At 43.5% G+C, this 17,580-nt stretch overlaps 1 protein-coding gene across 1 annotated transcript in view; it reads left to right on the top strand.

Moving 5' to 3' along the window:
• Positions 1-16,752, top strand: part of spred1 (sprouty related EVH1 domain containing 1) — a 33,733-nt gene extending 16,981 nt beyond the window's left edge. Inside the window, exons 3-6 of the mRNA XM_076299539.1 lie at positions 1,321-1,489; positions 4,196-4,242; positions 10,846-10,998; positions 11,495-16,752. Of these exons, the coding sequence (XP_076155654.1) occupies positions 1,321-1,489; positions 4,196-4,242; positions 10,846-10,998; positions 11,495-12,163 (1,038 nt within the window). The 3' untranslated portion in view covers positions 12,164-16,752. The remainder of the gene's footprint in view (positions 1-1,320; positions 1,490-4,195; positions 4,243-10,845; positions 10,999-11,494) is intronic.
• The last annotated feature ends 828 nt before the right edge of the window (positions 16,753-17,580 follow it).

Here is a 17,580-nt window from a genome sequence, read left to right as displayed (position 1 = left end):
ATTTTGCGCCGTGGCTCTCCCCGCCTGGTGGAATGCGGTGTAGAGTGTCGTCCTCGTATGCTGTAACGGGGATACTTCCTCCTCTGCTGCGCCTGTGCTCACCTGACTCTCCCTGGCTCCACTCAGTCTCGCCCTCACAATCAGGCTGCCTGGTAGATCCCCCCCCCACCCCACCCGTAAACTACCCAGCCTCGCCCCACACACCCCGGCCCTGTGCGCGACTGAGTAAACATAGGGCTCAACTCACCCAGCCACACAGGCTACATATGCACACACTCAAACACACACACACACACATACACACACACTCCAAAAACACCAGAGCAAAACTATTAGCGTGCACGTGCACCTGCCCCTGTTTGCAGTACCCAGCTAACCTGCACAGTTAGCCTTAGCGGGCGACGCAGATTAGCATGGCGATTGTGTGTGTGTGTGTGTGTGTGTGTGTGTGTGTGTGTGTGTGTGTGTGTGTGTGTGTGCGCGCGCCCAGAGGACTAACCAGCTCACATTACAAGCAGATTGGCCTAGCCCTTGCATTAGGGCATTTACTGGCCCTAATCCACTTACAGTCAGTTTATTTGAGGGGTTAGCCAACCTCCTGACACCTCCGGCTTTTGAAGTTAGAAATGCTCTGGAGGCCCTGTTTGAAAGCCACCCCCTCTGGGGCTTTGGGCTTAGTTGCTCCTTGTTTGGGTTTGAATTATGACAAATGCAAAAGTATGTTGTGCGTCAACGTCAAAAAGGGAGGGAACTTTGCTTTGAATGACATGCTTTACTCTGAGGAGAAAGCTACACAGGGGTTGTTTTGCTCTATTTGAGAATGCTATACATACACACACATGCACATACACATTGAACTGCATACCGACACCACAGGCACACACACTCACCAAGCACACTCGCACACTAAGCCCCAAAGACTAATAGGCATCTCTGGTTTCATTTCATCTGCTCATAGGAAGGCCTGGAGCCAATTGAAAGGTCTTTATTAATAATGGGCTTTTGAACGCAGGCTTTGACTGCTTTCATAGGCCCCATACCATTGCCTGAGACTTAACAATTAATATTCCTTAGTAGTGTGGCATATGGAGGACTTCCAAATGCTGAATTCCAAATTTAGAATTCAGGCGTCACAATGAAAGTATCAGTACCATTGCACAGACTGCTGTCTTTTTTTTAACATATTAATGAAATTATACCTTTACTGTAATCTACAATGTGTCAGCCACATGTTTTTTGTATTCCATCTCCAATAACTGAGTGGTGACTCTGATCATGAAAAGGCCCAAGTGTAAGCCTCATGTCCCTTTTTATGTTCAGATTGTGCTGGAGTGTAACATCAAGAGGGACTTGGTCTACAACAAAGTCAATCCCATCTTCCACCACTGGCGGATTGACAACAAGAAGTTTGGCCTGACCTTTCAGAGTCCGGCTGACGCGCGAGCCTTCGACAGGGGTATACGCCGAGCCCTGGAGGACATTAAGCAAGGTGGGTCTTTACCATGTTAAACTTCTAAGTAACGTTTCCTATGGTCTCTGGTACCAGGGACGCACAGTCATTCTGTCAATCTACACTAAGCAACAAAGTCCCAAGTTAGGCAAGAGGATATGAAGGGTAATTGTTTGATTGGGGCCGCAATCTTCATGAGGCTACATCTTCTGCATATGTTAGACGGAAATAAGTCTGTGATCTATGAAAATGGCATCTTTAGACTGGGCTGGCAAGAGTGAAGAAAGCTGTCCCCCCGAAGTCATACAAAGCCTCAGTTTTGGGATTCAAAGTATTGGGAATCTCTTTTCGGGTAGTTACAAATACCAAACAGGTTGAATTTTTAGGATGGCAAAACATTTAACTTTGTCAGTTGTTTACTGGCACCAATGCAGGCTATTGGATGTTTCAATAATTTAATTTTGATCTAGGCTTGTTGTACTTGTCTTTCTGTCTATCTTGAGACCTATAATGACCCTGTGCCTAGCAAAGCTTAGTATAGGTTTGACATTAGCCTATGTCTCTTTTATTAAGTGAATGAATGTTAGCAACTCTTGCTTTAGTGCACACCTGTCCATCAATTTGTACTGTATGTTCTGCCATTGTTGTCATGGTTATTGGAGACTGATGTTTACTTTCTAAATAACATGCCTTTTCTGGGCAGAATATCCACAACCTGCAACAGTAACTTTCAGTCTTTCAGAAAGTGTTCCTCATTAAATTAATTTGGCTATGGCTTTGCTTTCCATATTATAGCTTCACAACTGTATCACATTCTTTTCTGGCTCTGGGGAAAAATTCTACTGAGAGACGTTGTTGTCTATTTTCTCATAAGCTGCTCTTTTAGGTTTGGTGGTGTAATGGTGCTTTAGAATATTTTTTCGTCAGTTCAGTAGCTTAGCGGAACACAAAATTGATGTGCAGGCTGAATCTCTTTAGAAATCCAAATTGACCAAGGGGCTGTCTTGTGTGCCAGGAGTTTGAGACCACTGGACTATATCAATGTCTGGGATGTTGCCCATCAGTTGAACGATCAACAGAAGAACATGGAAAGGGAAAGAGTATGTCATGGGACTGTCAGGTGCTCACAGCATTGAGAGTAGGAAAGTGAAACAGTGAGGCTAGTGGTTAGCATGGAAACAGCCTGCTCAGCAGACCCCCTGCACCACACCGATGTTGCACAACATCTGGCCAGGCCATGGACTCCTCTACACTCACACTTTGGACCTGATGATGCTGCCCTTTTGTTTGAAATGGATATCACATCAGCTGGACAGGAGACTTGGGACATTTGAGGTCATCTTCAATCTTGTTGTGGTGGGATGGCCAATTACTCTTAGTGTTGAAAACAAATGTTTCTACATCCTTGTAAATAAATAGATAGATATTTAGCACACATTTATGTCTACTTACGACATTTGTTTGGAGTTCAGACTCTATACCACAAACAGCCTATTTTTAGGAGTTCTTTTCCTAGTTAGCTCCAAAATCTTAGTTTGTGTAATCTGCACTAGGAGGGATGTTTGACTTTGAACAGCTTTTAGTTCTAAAAAATGTGTGCTGAGGGGGTTGTTTTGGAGTGAACATTTTATCCTCTGGACTTTGTCAATGTGGCGTTTCTGTTGTGATATTTTTTTTCCCGAGGGCCAAGTCCGCTGAAGTGGCCACATTGAAGCGCCTCAGCATAGAGCTGCGGGCCAGCCAGGCAACCAGTGTCCGTCTCTTGAGTAGTTAAGGCACGGGCGTGTTGTGTAATGCTGCCCGAGCGCGCGAGCTAGAGAAAAAGGGAGAGAGGGAGGGAGGGAGAACGCGAGAGAGTGAGCAGGTTCCTCTGTATTCCTGTTGCATCGCACCGCTGCCCGGACCCGCAGTGTGTGTCAGCTATGCACGGCTCTGTTACCACGGCAACGGCGCACATGGCTCATCCAGAACAGTGGCTTGGCATTGGAGGAGTCGTGCTGCAGGGAGCCTGAAGCTGAAGCCTCTCTCTCTCTCTCTCTCTCTCTCTCTCTCTCTCTCTCTCTCTCTCTCTCTCTCTCTCTCTCTCTCTCTCTCTCTCTCTCTCTACCCCTCCCTTTCCTTCACTCTCACTCATTTTCTCTCTATTCCTACTGCTTTTTGTCTTGCTCTGTCTCTTGGCCTCTCTCTCATTCTCGATCTTTCAGCCTTTCGTTCTTTCTCTTCTTTTGTCTGTCTGTCTCTCTCTTTTCTCTCCCCCCTCATTCACTACTTTATCTGCCAATGCACAAGATCAAGTATATGGTCTAAAATTCGAGGCATATCTGTGCAGACAAACCACTAACTGTTTTTTCCCTGATATTTTCCTTTTTCTATTTTTCTTTTTCTAGCAAAATTCCCACTGACCCTCTCCCTGCCTCTTTTTTGTTGTTGTTGCTAACCATCCACTCAGTCAACATGGCCTAAACTCTGAACATGAAATGCTACAATACAGGCAACTTTTTCTCTGTGCAGCCTGCTTGCAATGTTACTAAGAATGTTGGGATAGTTTTCCCCTCACTCACCCTCAGAGAGGAATGTGATTTACTGCAGATTGAAATGGTCTCAGAGTCTCCAGAGTCAGTCACTTGAGCCGTCTCTCATTTAGTCTGATGGAGTAATTGTCCCTTATAGCAGGCTCTTCCATGCTAATATTTAAATGTGAATAGCTAAAGTCATGTCTAACTCTGTGCATGTTTTCCTCCACAGGTTGTCCAGTGTACAGCGACTCAGACACTCCTGAAGATGGACTACAGGTAAGGCTTTAGACTCTTATGGCTTTGTGTGTCTAGCCTGGAACTCACTGCAGATGGAGACAATGAGAGAACTTTTTATTTTTTTATTTTGGGTTTTGTGTCACTGGAGCCCCAAATACTTAAAATCACCAATAAATGTTAAAGTGTAATTACAGCGAAATTTGACCCAAGGGTGTTTTTCTGCATTAAAACACATCAAATAGGCCACGGAGTATTTTCTGTTGATCAACCACTACAGAACTGGCTCCGGTATACGCTATAGCCCCAAATACCAAACATTGGATTAGCTAAGGGCCATGACCAAAACGCTTCCCAAATAGCATTTTTTTAACCAGTAATATTGTTCAAAACAGCGTCAAACCTTGTCAGTAGCTTGCTCAAGGTCCCTAAACATAAAATGAAGCACCAACAACGTAGTTAACGAACCCGGAGTTTATTACAGAAGACTTAATCTCACAGAAGACTGAGATCTCATATGGAGCATGACGTTTATTGCCGGAAGGAAAATGCCTTATACGGACTTGGTCGGACGGGACAGTTGGTAAGTGTTCTTTTAGTCTTCTGTAATAAACTCTGGGTTTGCTAACTACGTTGTTGGTGCTTCGTTTTATGTGTAGGGACCCTGAGCAAGCTACTGATGAGGTTTGATGCTGTTTTGAACAATATTACTGGTTAAAAAATGCTATTTGGGAAGCGTTTCGCTCATGGCCCTTAACTAATCCACTGTTTGCTATTTGGGGCTATAGTGTATACCGGAGCAAGCTCTGTAATGGTTGATCAACAAAAAATACGGTCTCCACTTATTTGATGTATTTTAATGCAGAAAAACACCCTTGGGTCAATTTTCGCTGGAATTACACTTTAATATGCCACAACATTAGGTGTAGAGAGGCCTATACAAAGTGCTATGTGGAGATTTACTTTAATCTTGGAGATATTAAAGTTGAATTTAAACAGTTCTCATAATTTACTCTCTTTTACCTTGCTCTTGCCCAAATGGTTAGCAACAGGATGGTCAATACATGGACTTGATAAATAAGTCTGAACTGACAGAATACTTCATTGCAATCCTCCACGTCCCTTAAGTAAAACTAAACCATTGGTCTCTTTAGTAAGGGAAGTCCACTCATCCCCTTGGCTTCTGTCCCATAGTGCATGCTTTTATTTCAATATGAAGATGATCAAAGATTTGTGGGGGATATCTGATACAGTGTGAGATTGTGCTTGGCGCGGCACTTTAACCTGGTATCTTGTGAGTAAATTGGCTGCATTTTAGTTTTCCAGTGCTCTCAGACTGCAGTTTGACCAGTGCATTGGCGCCATAGGCACATTGCCTCTCCTTGGCCTTCAGAACACAAACACGCTGTTGTGATCTGTTGTGTCACAAACTAGTTTGTCTGGCATCTGGTGTGTCCTGTTGAGTTCTCGATATCCAAAACTTTTTGGGTACCGTAATCTAGTTGTTTAAATAGCAATCTATGTTACAAATGCAACTGTAATGTATATAAGATAGGCAGCTAAATTTGTGAATATATAAATAGATAGATGTCTGAATTTTTCTATCAAACAAATCGGGAGAGCTGCTGATATTTCCAATAGATTAGACCACCTTGTAGAAATAGAACCATTTTGATTAGCTGGATTCTGATGTTTCTGACAATCCAAATGAGATTTTCAGTTTGTTGCCACTTCTGATGTGGTGCTAAAGGCTCTGTAGGGTGGAGCTCAACCTGAAGCTTCAAAGAAAATGAAACATGATTGGATACATTCTGTTTTGTTTAGTTTGGTATAAGCATTATTACTGGATATTTAAAGCTAGCAATTACTGGCTATCATAAACCCTGGTCATATTGTTATTTGTAAACTCATGAGGTTTAGTGTGATTTGAGCTTTGACACACATTGTCCGCTGTATTTAAAAGACAGATGTCAAATCAATGCAGGGGAGAGGGACTAAGGCACCATCAAAAAACGTTCATCACTTGTCATCTTAGTACGAAATAACAACCTTCTATCTGTTTTTGTTTTTCACCACAATTCTGTGCTAATGAAATTGCCATAATAGTTCAAGTTGTTAGCATATCAATTGAATGTGAGGAGTACATTCAGTTGCAATGTGTTGACCCTTGGCATTTGGACAAGACCTGTTTTGAAATAAACACTGTATGATCCTTATCGGTGTACAGTAATTCTGGCTGGAATTTGATTTACTTCTCAATGAGCAGTGTTTATGAAGCAAAGATGTAAGCAGTGTACTAAATGGATGAATGTATTACAGAAAATGTGAATGCGAGGGGGTGTTGGTTAGTTAGCAACAGCAGCGGTAGCCATCCCCCTCCTCCTGCTCTCTTCATTCACAGAGCTCGCAGAGACATCGCTGGGAAAAGCTGCTCCTGCGGAGATCACCTGAGATCAATGATACAGGAAGCCCAGTGGCTCGACTGTTGCTAGGCGGCAGAAGAGCAGGCAGGGGGAGGCAGCGGCAGCAAAGCTGCCGAGAGTGTCGCCATGGTGACATGGCATCAGACTGCACGCAGGGTTGCAGGCCTGGGAACGGACGAAACACTTAGTCACCGAAGCGCTGCAGTGTTTCAGAGCGAAAGCCGCACACAGGCAGACCACGAAACGACACAAGCACCAGCTGGCACAAAGCCAAAGCCCTTTTCTCGAAATTCGACCGTAAACTAATTAAAATGGCTTTCTTTTTTTATCTTGCCCTCTAGAAGTGTGAAGGTGTTTGTGGTTTCCTAGTTCCTCTTTTTCTCATTTCTATCATTTCTAATAATCAGATCACATTCATGGTATATGAAACATGGATCATGAAACATTTTTTCCTGAAGATTGTGATTTAAAAAAAAAAAAAAAAAAAAACATATCACTTGGCATACTGAAAGGGTTGGCAGCTTCATGCTCATATTGTCTTGGTCACTGGGAGAGACTTGTGTAATCTGATTTGACCCAGGCCCAGGTATGGTATGCGTTTTCACAGCTCAGAGACGTTAGTGCCCTGGCATCTGGAACCGTGGCCTTACCACCCCCTCCAACATGCACACTCGTACACACTTATACTCGCACACACATTGTCTCACAGTCCAGCTGCAGCTCTGGAGCAGCAAAGGCTCAAATAACTCCCACCCCGCGCACACTCACGCACACACACACACACACCAAGACCCACATCCTGCCGTCTCCTTGTGACTGCAGACCACAGTCTTCCTCCTGCTCAACACCCACAGCCCAGCAGTGACCTAAGCCCCCCCCCCACACACACACACACACACACCACACCATCAAGGGCGCGCACACACACACTCACATAAAAGCACACATGCACACACAGTGATTTAACATGTCACTGTGCAACACAGTGCCTGTTTCTGACACCGTTTTGGCATTGATGCTCTCTGATAAAGCCATTTCTTCTGCTGCCAAGTTGCACAGAGAGAGGAGAGTGAGCCCACAATCTAGTCTAATGTGAGGGAGAGAGAGCGCGAGTAAGGGGGAAGGAACGCTTCTCCCATGGAACTCCATGAGCTGCTGGATAAATTCACCAGCAGCCGATTTTTTTGGCCTGAAAGAGCCACACATGGGCTATTTAGCAGGAATGCCACAGAGTTGTGTGAATGCCTGCGATAGCCCCACACATGTGAACCAACGGAGCAGCCAGAAGGTTGGACCACTGGGAACAGGAGCGTTGAGTCTCGCTCTTCCCTTCTCTTCCCTGTGTGATTGCAGCCATCTTAACTGCAGCCAAGGGGCCCTGTTGGCTTCAGCGCTTTCTCTCTCTCCTCTCACAAACTCCTTTGCTACTCTTTCTGTCGTTCTGGATGTTGTAAAGACATCATCCATTCGTGATTTGGGAGGTAGTGATCATTTTAATTGGCGCAGTCAAGACCTGTGTTTTTTTGAACCTTTGAGGGATTTTTAAGCTGGATGTTCTAAACCCTGTTTAGGAAGTGGTGAGCCAAAGTTAAGCTTGTGTTTATGCCGGTCTTATCAGTCTCAACAGTTTCATCAAAAAGGCAAATCCTGTAAACCACACACATGCAATACCCCTCTAACTTGCCTCTTTGTCTTTCACAGAAAAGAGAGAATTTTAGCCTGAATCACTTCTCTATTTTCATGTCTCTTCCTGTGTGACCACAGATTCACATCTGCTCAACTACTTCACAACCTGTTGTCATAGGATTGAGGCTTAAGTGTGGCTAGTTGTGTGAGTGTCCAGGCTCTGTGGGCTTTGGACTGCCTCTCTACTCTTCTCCATAATGTCCAGGATGCTAGCTGTGAGTTGTTAGCTGTTAGCCACAAGCTGGCTATTTTTGAGCGTCCACATTCACCGCTATCTGCCTGATATAGGGGTAGGACCATGCAAAAATCTGGACTGCTAGAAGAGCTCCAAGTCTGTTTCCCATTTTAATACACCCCCCCCCCCTCTCTTTTTTTCTCCCTAAACTCCTACACATTTGCGCGCGCACACACACACACACTCACACACAGCTGTCATCTGGCTTTTTAAGTTCTGGGCAACGTTTCTCCAGCTGGATCTGGTTTATGACATTGTCCCGGCAGACTCATTGGCCACGCTCTCCCTCACTCACTCATGTGCTCATTCACACATGCTCTCGCTTTAACTCCGTGTCCATACGTTTCCCTTTCTTTTTTGTGCGTTCTCTCTCTGTCTGTCTGTCTCTCTCTCTCTCTCTCTCTCTCTCTCTCTCTCTCTCTCTCTCTCTCTCTCTCTCTCTCTCTCTCTCTCTCTCTCTCTCTCTCTCTCTCTCTCTCTCTCTCTCTCTCTCTCTCTCTCTCTCTCTCTCTCTCTCTCTTCCCCCATGCTCTCTGCTCTGTCTGTGACGCACACTCACACGGCATGCTGCATTCCAGAATAGGTGGGAATAGAGATACGTATACGGAGTAATGGCAGAGAACGACGGAGTGGGGGGAAAAGAGAACGAAGAAAAAAAAAGGGGGAGGGAGAGATAGGAGAGTGAAAAAAAAGAAGTCGAAGGAAGCATCTCTTAGCAACCACAGGACAGTAATTACTGTAGCAGCAGCTGGGAGCAAACCAGATTTCCGCTGTGCGTTAAAAACACTGGCGTGGGCTACTACACACACACACACACACACACACACACACACACACACACACACACAAAGCACGGCATCGACGAACCAGTGCCAGCAGCCTCCTCCACACGGAGCGCAAAGAAGCCAGGACGTGGGTGGCGTGGGCGTCTGTGTGTGTGTGTGTGTGTGTGATGGGGCGAAAGAAAGATAGAAAGGGTGAAAGTGTGCACGTACACGTGCGCAAGTAGGTTTGCATGTGTTTGCGTGCGAGAGATACGGCGCGAGGGGGCAAAGACAAAGCCGTTTGGCACATGTTTACACACAGGGCCTCCCTCTGATGCTAGCTAGCGCTGGTGCAGCACGAGAGAAGTCGGCACAGAAACTAAGTGGACAATCTATAGATGGGTGTCCTTCATGATGCCGGATGCCTCACCTGTAAGGCAGTCATCACTGACCCATGTTGTCATTGACATAGTGAACATTTGGTCAGGAAGGATGGTGGGTAGGTGTGTGTGTTGACCGGTATCCACCATAAAAAGTTGCAGTCAAAAAGTTGACTGCACTGGTCAAGTGCAGTCAACTCTTAACATCTTCTCTATGCATCAAGGTTACATATTCAAAATCATATTGTGTGTGCACATGTGCAAGCACAAAATTAATTTCTTGCATTTGATCTCCTTTTTAGTTCCTCACTATCCCTCCCTTCATCTGTGCCATGAAATATCAGAATATTAGGAGGCGTGCGTAATTTGACCTTTCTCGTCCTTTCAGCCATATTTAGATAAAGTCTGTATTATAGAATAATGATGTCTGGGAGCTGGTGAAGAAGGGATTTGTCACTGGGAGGAATGCGCTGGTGTCGGGAGTGATGGATTCTTGCATTTGGCACGTTCAAAGGTTCTCGGTGTACATCAGTCACAGCTCCCTAGTTCTGCCACCCACCCACAGAAAGGCGGAGAAGGGAAAAAAAGGAAAAAGAAATGCTAGGAACGTGTGCAAGGACGACATGAACTCGAAAGTTCTTCACACAGAAGGTGTGGAGTCATCCAGCAGCACACGTGTTTCCTAGGCACAGAGCTCCACCTTGTGGACAGTTAGGGAGTGGGCAGCAGAAGGCTTCATCTCAAATACGCTCATCATTAGCCTTTTTTCCAGCTTTGTGTAAGCAATTCAGTGCTCATTGAAGTTAGACATGAGTAGAACTTTCCTATAAAGAAGAATTTGACCCTGATAGTGTTGGTACCTAGCTTTCCCTGACCTGACTGCTGTAGATGTTTGCCCTTTCCTCATTATTCCGTTTGAGTGTGTTTATTTGTTTGTGCTGCTTTTGTTTGGTTTAGTAAAGTGGGGTGTGGAATCTTTCATAGTAAAATGTTAACAAAACATAAAAATACTCACAAATATATCCGGGTAGTATATTAGTAATTTGTAGTAATAGGTTTAGCTACAATAATGTGTGTTCTGTCTGAAGTGTAGTGATTTCACACTTCTCACTGGGTGTTTGTGTGTTTGTTTGTTTGTTTGATTGTGCGTGCTGCAGGTGCCCACAGAGCCACCCTCCATCTGCAGCCCCATGAAGGAGCCCTTCTCACCCCACGGGGGCATGATGCCCAGCGAGCTCCGCGGCTGTTACGTGCGCACCCAGCCCTTCGATGAATTCCCCACCTCCCACCGCCGCTACCTGCCACCCCAGGTCTGATGTCCCTCCTCACAAGGCTCTCCATCCTGCTCATGCTGAAGAGCATTTTTCTGTTGGTTTAGAGTAGACTGTATTAAAACGTGTCGATCCAACTCTTATCAGGAAGTGTTTGTGTAGGCTAGTCTTAAAAAGTAGGCCATGTAAATAATAATTGGGCACAGTTTCAAAAGCACTTAAGCTTGTTTATCTATTCTCAGATTACTTGTTGAATGTCTTAAATGTAAATCCCTACCTCTAGCTACATTTAAGATCTTCTGTGTTGCTAGAAGAAAAGGCCCCTGCGGGGAAAAAGCTTTGTTATTGTTCTGCGATGAGTTATGGCCATATGTTCATAGCATCATTGTGTGGGTGTCTTCTGCAAATCGGTCTGCACTGCACCATCAGCTCAGAGTCTCTCTCTCTCTCTCTCTCTCTCTCTCTCTCTCTCTCTCTCTCTCTCTCTCTCTCTCTCTCTCTCTCTCTCTCTCTCTCTCTCTCTCTCACACTCCAGGTCTCCTTCAGCTCCCAGCGCCACGTCACCTTCCACCCAGATGAGGAGGAGATTGTGCGCATCAACCCCCGCAAGGACGTGCTGATCCGGGGCTACGAGGACTATCGCCACCCGGTGGTGTGGAGGCAGGAAGCTGAGCGTGACGAGCACGAGTCCAAGCCCTGCTCCTACCTGTACCCAGAGGGCTCCCTGGGCAGCGTGGGGGGAGGCCTCGGCGGGGTGGGCGGCATCGGGGGCGGCCACGGGCACAAGGAGCCAGTGAAGACGCAACAGCCGTCGCCGCTGCTCAAGGGCAAGGCGTCACGGCGGCGCCGGGAGGAGGGCGAGCGCTCGCGCTGCCTCTACTGCCGCGAGATGTTCAACCGGCAGGACAACCGGCGGGGCCAGTGCCCGGACGCACCGGACCCCATCCGGCAGTGCATCCACCGCGTCAGCTGCATGCTGTGCGCCGAGAGCCTGCTCTACCACTGCATGTCCGACTCTGAGGGCGACTTCTCGGACCCTTGCTCGTGCGACACGTCCGACGAGCAGTTCTGCCTGCGCTGGGCGGCGCTGTTGGCGCTCTCGCTGGTGGCGCCGTGTATGTGCTGCTACCTGCCGCTGCGCCTGTGCCACCACTGCGGCGAGGCGTGCCACTGCTGCGGCGGCAAGCACAAGGCGGCCGGCTGAGCGGCAACAACATTTGCCCCCCCCCCCCCTCCCGCGCGGAAAGTCGCCACGTGCCCACCTATGGGAATTATAAAAAAAAAAAAACAACGATGCAACCACGGAGGATTTTGTTTCTCGGAATTTAGGAAAAAACAAACGACAAAAAGGACTGAGTGGTGCGGAAGAGCAAAAAAACGTCAGCATCTTTGTAGTTTGTCCCTCTTTGCTCCCCGTTGGCCTTGGAAAAAAACGGGTTGAGGGAGAGGGGTCTCCTCTCTCCCGCTCCAGGCCGTCGGGAAGGCTTTTAGAGATTTGTTTGGGGGGCGCAGCGGAAGCCCCAACAGGAAAGGCTTCAGTGGATCTGGAAGGCTCTTTGTGTCAACGGAGGCTTTCAACGCGCAATGGAGAAGCTCCAGGATTACCAGATGTGGAGATATTTCTGAACACACACACAAACACACACACACACAGGCTTACACACACTCATTCAACATCCACACTTGCATAAACTTGAACATGGAAACAAACAGGCCACCATTTCAGACTCATGAAAGTAATGTGTATCTTCGTGAAGGAATACTGTCATTTTTTCCTTTTTGTACAGAGATCAAAAAACATAACATATGAAGATAATTACAAAAAATGGAACTCCGTACCCAGTTGTGCTTACAGAAAAATATACTGTATGAGTTAAAATGCTAAAAGGGATTTGTTCTTGCTTTTTCTTGTGACTTTGCAGTTGGATAACCGTGGCCTTTCTTTTCTGACTTAAGCATTCGCTGACAGTGTAATCATTTAGACAGAAGAAAAAGTGCACTAGGTATGTTTTTTTTCCCTTCCATATAAGGTAACCCAAATGGCTTCTAGTGATACATTAACAGGAAGTCCCTTCTTGTGTTTTAGCTGTGCAGAGATGTTTTATCCTTTCTTATGTCTATGGTGGATGTACATACGTTTCCTTGTTTCGCCTTTTTCAATGACCGTTCAAGTACAGTAACACCATTGTTTTTGAAGGGTGTCGTCTGAAATAGCTTTTTGACGGTTCTTAGATGTCGAATGGACTTCCATCCCCGTATTGACAACATAGTTTTGGACCATTTACTTGCATTCCAGTGGAGTATGATTGGATTATTTAATCCTGAAGGGAAACTGGTAACACATTGGTCACCTCCCTCAGAAGACTAAGGGGGATATAAAAAAAAGAAAAAAAGTTATGTCCTACTGTCAGGAATGAAGATAGTGCCCCGTTGCCCAATATTCACAAGACCAACCTCCCAGCTGCAGCTCTCCTGGTGTTGTTTGCCCCGTGCTGTCAGTGTTGTTTGCCCCGTTGCGCGTGCGTTTCAGAATGAAACAACATTTTGTTTTCTCCCTCAGCTTTTGTGCTCAGAGACCATTTCCAAACAAAAAGTTGGCTCAACCAGCAAGTTTTTAATTTTAGATTTTCATTTGAACAAATTGTTTGTAGGAGTAATTATTATTATTTTTTATTTGTCATTGTTATTGTTTGGGTGAAGATGAGGAGACCCTCACACACCCTTTGTTGTAAAAGAGGCACTTACAATTAGGCTTATGTGAGAGAATCTGGCTATTGTTGCTCCCTCAGCATTAGCCATGCTGATGGTAGATCTTCTAAGTAGTCTAATCTCCCCTCATCAAAGCACCTAGATTGAAATGGAGAATCTAAGTACTCCATGCCGTTGTGGACACCTTCATGGTTTGTCTGTGCCTGGTTGTGCACCTAACAATAATATACCATACACATTACGAAGAATAAACAACTGTAATTTTAAACAAACATTTCTTAGTTTGAAATGTGTATAGCCTTATATAATGCATCTCCTGAACCCCACTGTTGAGTCACCCAGTACTTCGGAACGTTAATTTTTCCATGTCTAGTTTATGTGTGTTGCACTTCTTTTGTGATATGTGAGTTGTGTTTGACTGTGTGTCATACAGAACCCCCCACCACCCACCCACCCACACACACACACATAAAGCATAATGATGACTCGGGTGTGGGAACCCTTGTGTGTAGGGACAACAGTTTCACTCCTGAGAACCTCTCTAAAAGTACCCCTCTCAACTGTCATGTACAGTTACACAAAATGGATGAGGAAAAAAATCCAATGAGATTGGTCTGTGTTATGTATAGATTACCAGAGGTCTAACGCATAAGTGAAAACATTTTCAGTAATGGATGTTCTCCCAGTAATAGAATCGTAATGTAAAGGAATAGTTCAGTGACAAATAAAATCCCATTATCTCTAATTTAAATTAAGTTTATCCCAAAAGTGTTTGGAATACAAACATTTACCACCTAGTTTTGCACTGGAGCTGTAAGATATATTACAAGTGATGGAAGCATATTGGAGTTCATGCAAGCATCATGCAACAGATGGCAAAAAGCTATTTGGCTTTTGTTTAATGAAAAATCTTTGAAGCGGCAAAATCTTTAAAAAGAAGAATCATTAAGTAATTCAATTTTGTACATTTAAATAGAACTATATTATTCTAGTAATCTTAAAGTAATCCTTGGTTCAGAAATGTCGCTACCATTTTCTGATCATAATGGTATTCTTTCATTAGTGCAGTAGACAGGTCTATGATTTTGGCATGCCGTTTTCATGATCGCCTAAAAGCTTTAAATGTGAACTCTGTGAACCTCGTTGCAGCCTCCAGTACACAACTCCAGGAGCAAAACCCACTGATGCATTAGCACCGTTGATGCATTTACCAGCAGAGCTTATCTTCACTCTAGAATTTTTCTGTTCTTGACTGCACAACAGTAGAAGCGACCATGACTCTTTAAAAACTTGCGCATGGGGAAATCCAAATTGCTATTTTCAGACCCCTTCAGTCCTAAGCAACAACATTCTTTACTTTCTATGCAACTATGATCACTTAAAGAAAAGAAACCTCTTTCGCAGTCAGTAACATGACACTTTAAAAGTTACCCCAGGTACCAAACTCTCTTTTTTTTTTTTGTAATGTAAATAAGTAACACTATATTTAAACCGTAATAATAATCCCAGTCTAAATTTTTAAGATAGAGTTGTATTTATCACTGCTGTCAGTATATTACTGTAGCTGACATTGACAGCACTATGTACATAGGTCACCTTTTAGTATTATTTCACATTGAAAAGTAGAGGGAGCTGAAGAAGAGGAGTAAGCTTTTAAATAGAGTTTCTTTCTAGTTTTGTATTGAGAGCGGTGGGAAGGGGACACTGAGGGGTACAGCAGTGGCAGTTCCACTTTTAAAAAGTTTGATATATGAAGCTGCTAGAAACAATCACTAATTTTATTATGTTGAGGGTAAAAATATATATATTAAAAAATAAAATACAGAATTCAGACTGTTAAAACATTACCTAGTTCTCTGATACCATATAACCTGAGATCACAAATCTGTCTCTTTGTTTTTGTTTTGTCTGTCTAGATATGTTTGTTTTGTATGTGCACCCATCTCTGAGCATACATTTTCCCCATGCCTTTTGTTTTGCACCAGATTGAATTGGACTGCTTTTCATATTTCATCCACCCTAAACCAAGGTTTAAGCAACCATAACAAAACTTGCTGGCTGAGAAGCTAAACGTAGGACACCCATAGGACTACCAATATTTATACAGAATCTGTATTTAATGCCACAAAGTTTCATTCTGCATTATCTAGCACAGTGCAACTCCATGTCGTGTACTGTATTTTATATGCAAGATGTCTACTTTTGTTTGGATTTTTCATGTCTTCTTTTTTTATTTTGTCTTTATTATAAACCTATCCGTTAACTTTGCATAAACATGACTTCAGTTTTTAACCACTTTGCTGCTATACAGTAGTCTATCTTCCTTCAATCTTGGAAACTGTGCATAACTATGGAATGCAGAAAGACATACATTCTTGACTTGTCTGGGTTTAAAAAAAAAAAAAAAACAGAAAAGAAATGCATATATAAACATGTTTCTTGAGTGTATTGTTTATGAAAAAGAATTTACTTTTCATAGCAGTTGAGTTGTTTCTTTATCCAGTTTCTCTGATGCTTGGGTGCACTGATGTATGTAGCTAAGCTTCTTTCTTCTCCTTCCAGCGCTTGATGATGTAACTATCCCGTGGTTAGTTCTTGGTAGTGGAAAAAAAACATTTGTGTTTTTGGAAAAAAAAAATGCAGTATAAATGGTACTCTTCTGATAATTCTTCTATAAACACTGCCTGATTTTTTGTTTCTTTTTCTGCATCTTTTCTTTTTCTTTGCAGTGCTGTCTGCTCATTCTCACACCCTGACAACCTCAACAAGTGCCTCACATCCATTGTAATGTTCATCTAAACTTTAACAGTGCTGATTTCCGGTTATAACGGTTTATATGCATTCTAGGTACTTCTATCACCCTTTTTTTGAAAATACCAACTATACGATGTAAAATTTATAGTCAATAACTCATATCATAGTTGTATTTTCTTTTTATTACAGATGTAGCGTGTTACTTTTCATAAATGTCATGTAAATATGCATACATATGTTTGTAACTGTTTTTATGTTCCATCACACACTTGTAATTTTGACATATCAAAATAACATTATCATAATAAAATGGTGAGTTTTAATAGGTCTCATATGTATACGTTTGTGTCTTTGTGCCTTTGCTAGGACATTGCAGGGTATCACTATTTAATAAGTGACATGTTGATTTATTGTACTTCCATGTGCCCATCTACTGTATAAGGAAGTGTATAATGGAGGTGGTGTGGCAGTATTGATTGGCACCAAAATTTATGGATGGGTACATAATTAAGGCTATAGAGACAAAAACTGAGAGCTGTTAATGACTAAACGTTAATGACTTAGTGACCCTTCTAATAGGCAGATGGTTATCAGCACCCTGACTGACTGATGTACTCCGACTCCTCTTCCTTATTGACCTCATCGATAAGAAAATAAATATAAAGTATATACTAACTTATGATGCGTATCTATGACTGCACTGGTCATAGAACCCCATATCAGAAAAAGCTGGGACGTTGTGTACAATGTGAATAAAAACAGAATGTAATAATCTGATAAACTGAATTGCAACTCATATTTAGTTTCAAAAAGGACACGGACAACATCAAATGTTGAAAATGACAAATCTGACTATTTCATGGAAAATATATGTGAATATTGAATTTGATACAAGCAACATGTTTCAGAAAAAGTTGCGACGGGAGTAACAAAATGCTGTGTAAAAGTTGTGTAATGATAAAGACAACAGAAAGAGGGAAAATTAGTTTCACAACTAATTATGGTAGCTGGCAACACGATTGGGCATGAAAAAGCATCCCAGAGATGCAGGGTCTCTTACTGTAGGAGTGAATATGGGTATTCATCACTCTATGTAAACCTGTGTGCACAAATTATGAAACAGTGTAATTCTATTGCTTCTTAACATGACATTGTGAA

Source organism: Alosa pseudoharengus, unplaced genomic scaffold (assembly GCF_046254945.1).
Source record: "Alosa pseudoharengus isolate Yale_2024_CS ecotype anadromous, Long Island Sound unplaced genomic scaffold, YU_APseudo_1.1 YU_APseudo_1.1_scf_22, whole genome shotgun sequence".
NCBI lineage: Eukaryota > Metazoa > Chordata > Actinopteri > Clupeiformes > Clupeidae > Alosa > Alosa pseudoharengus.
The sequence above is the reverse complement of the archived record's forward strand: the minus strand, read 5'-3'. Positions and strand labels throughout refer to the sequence as shown.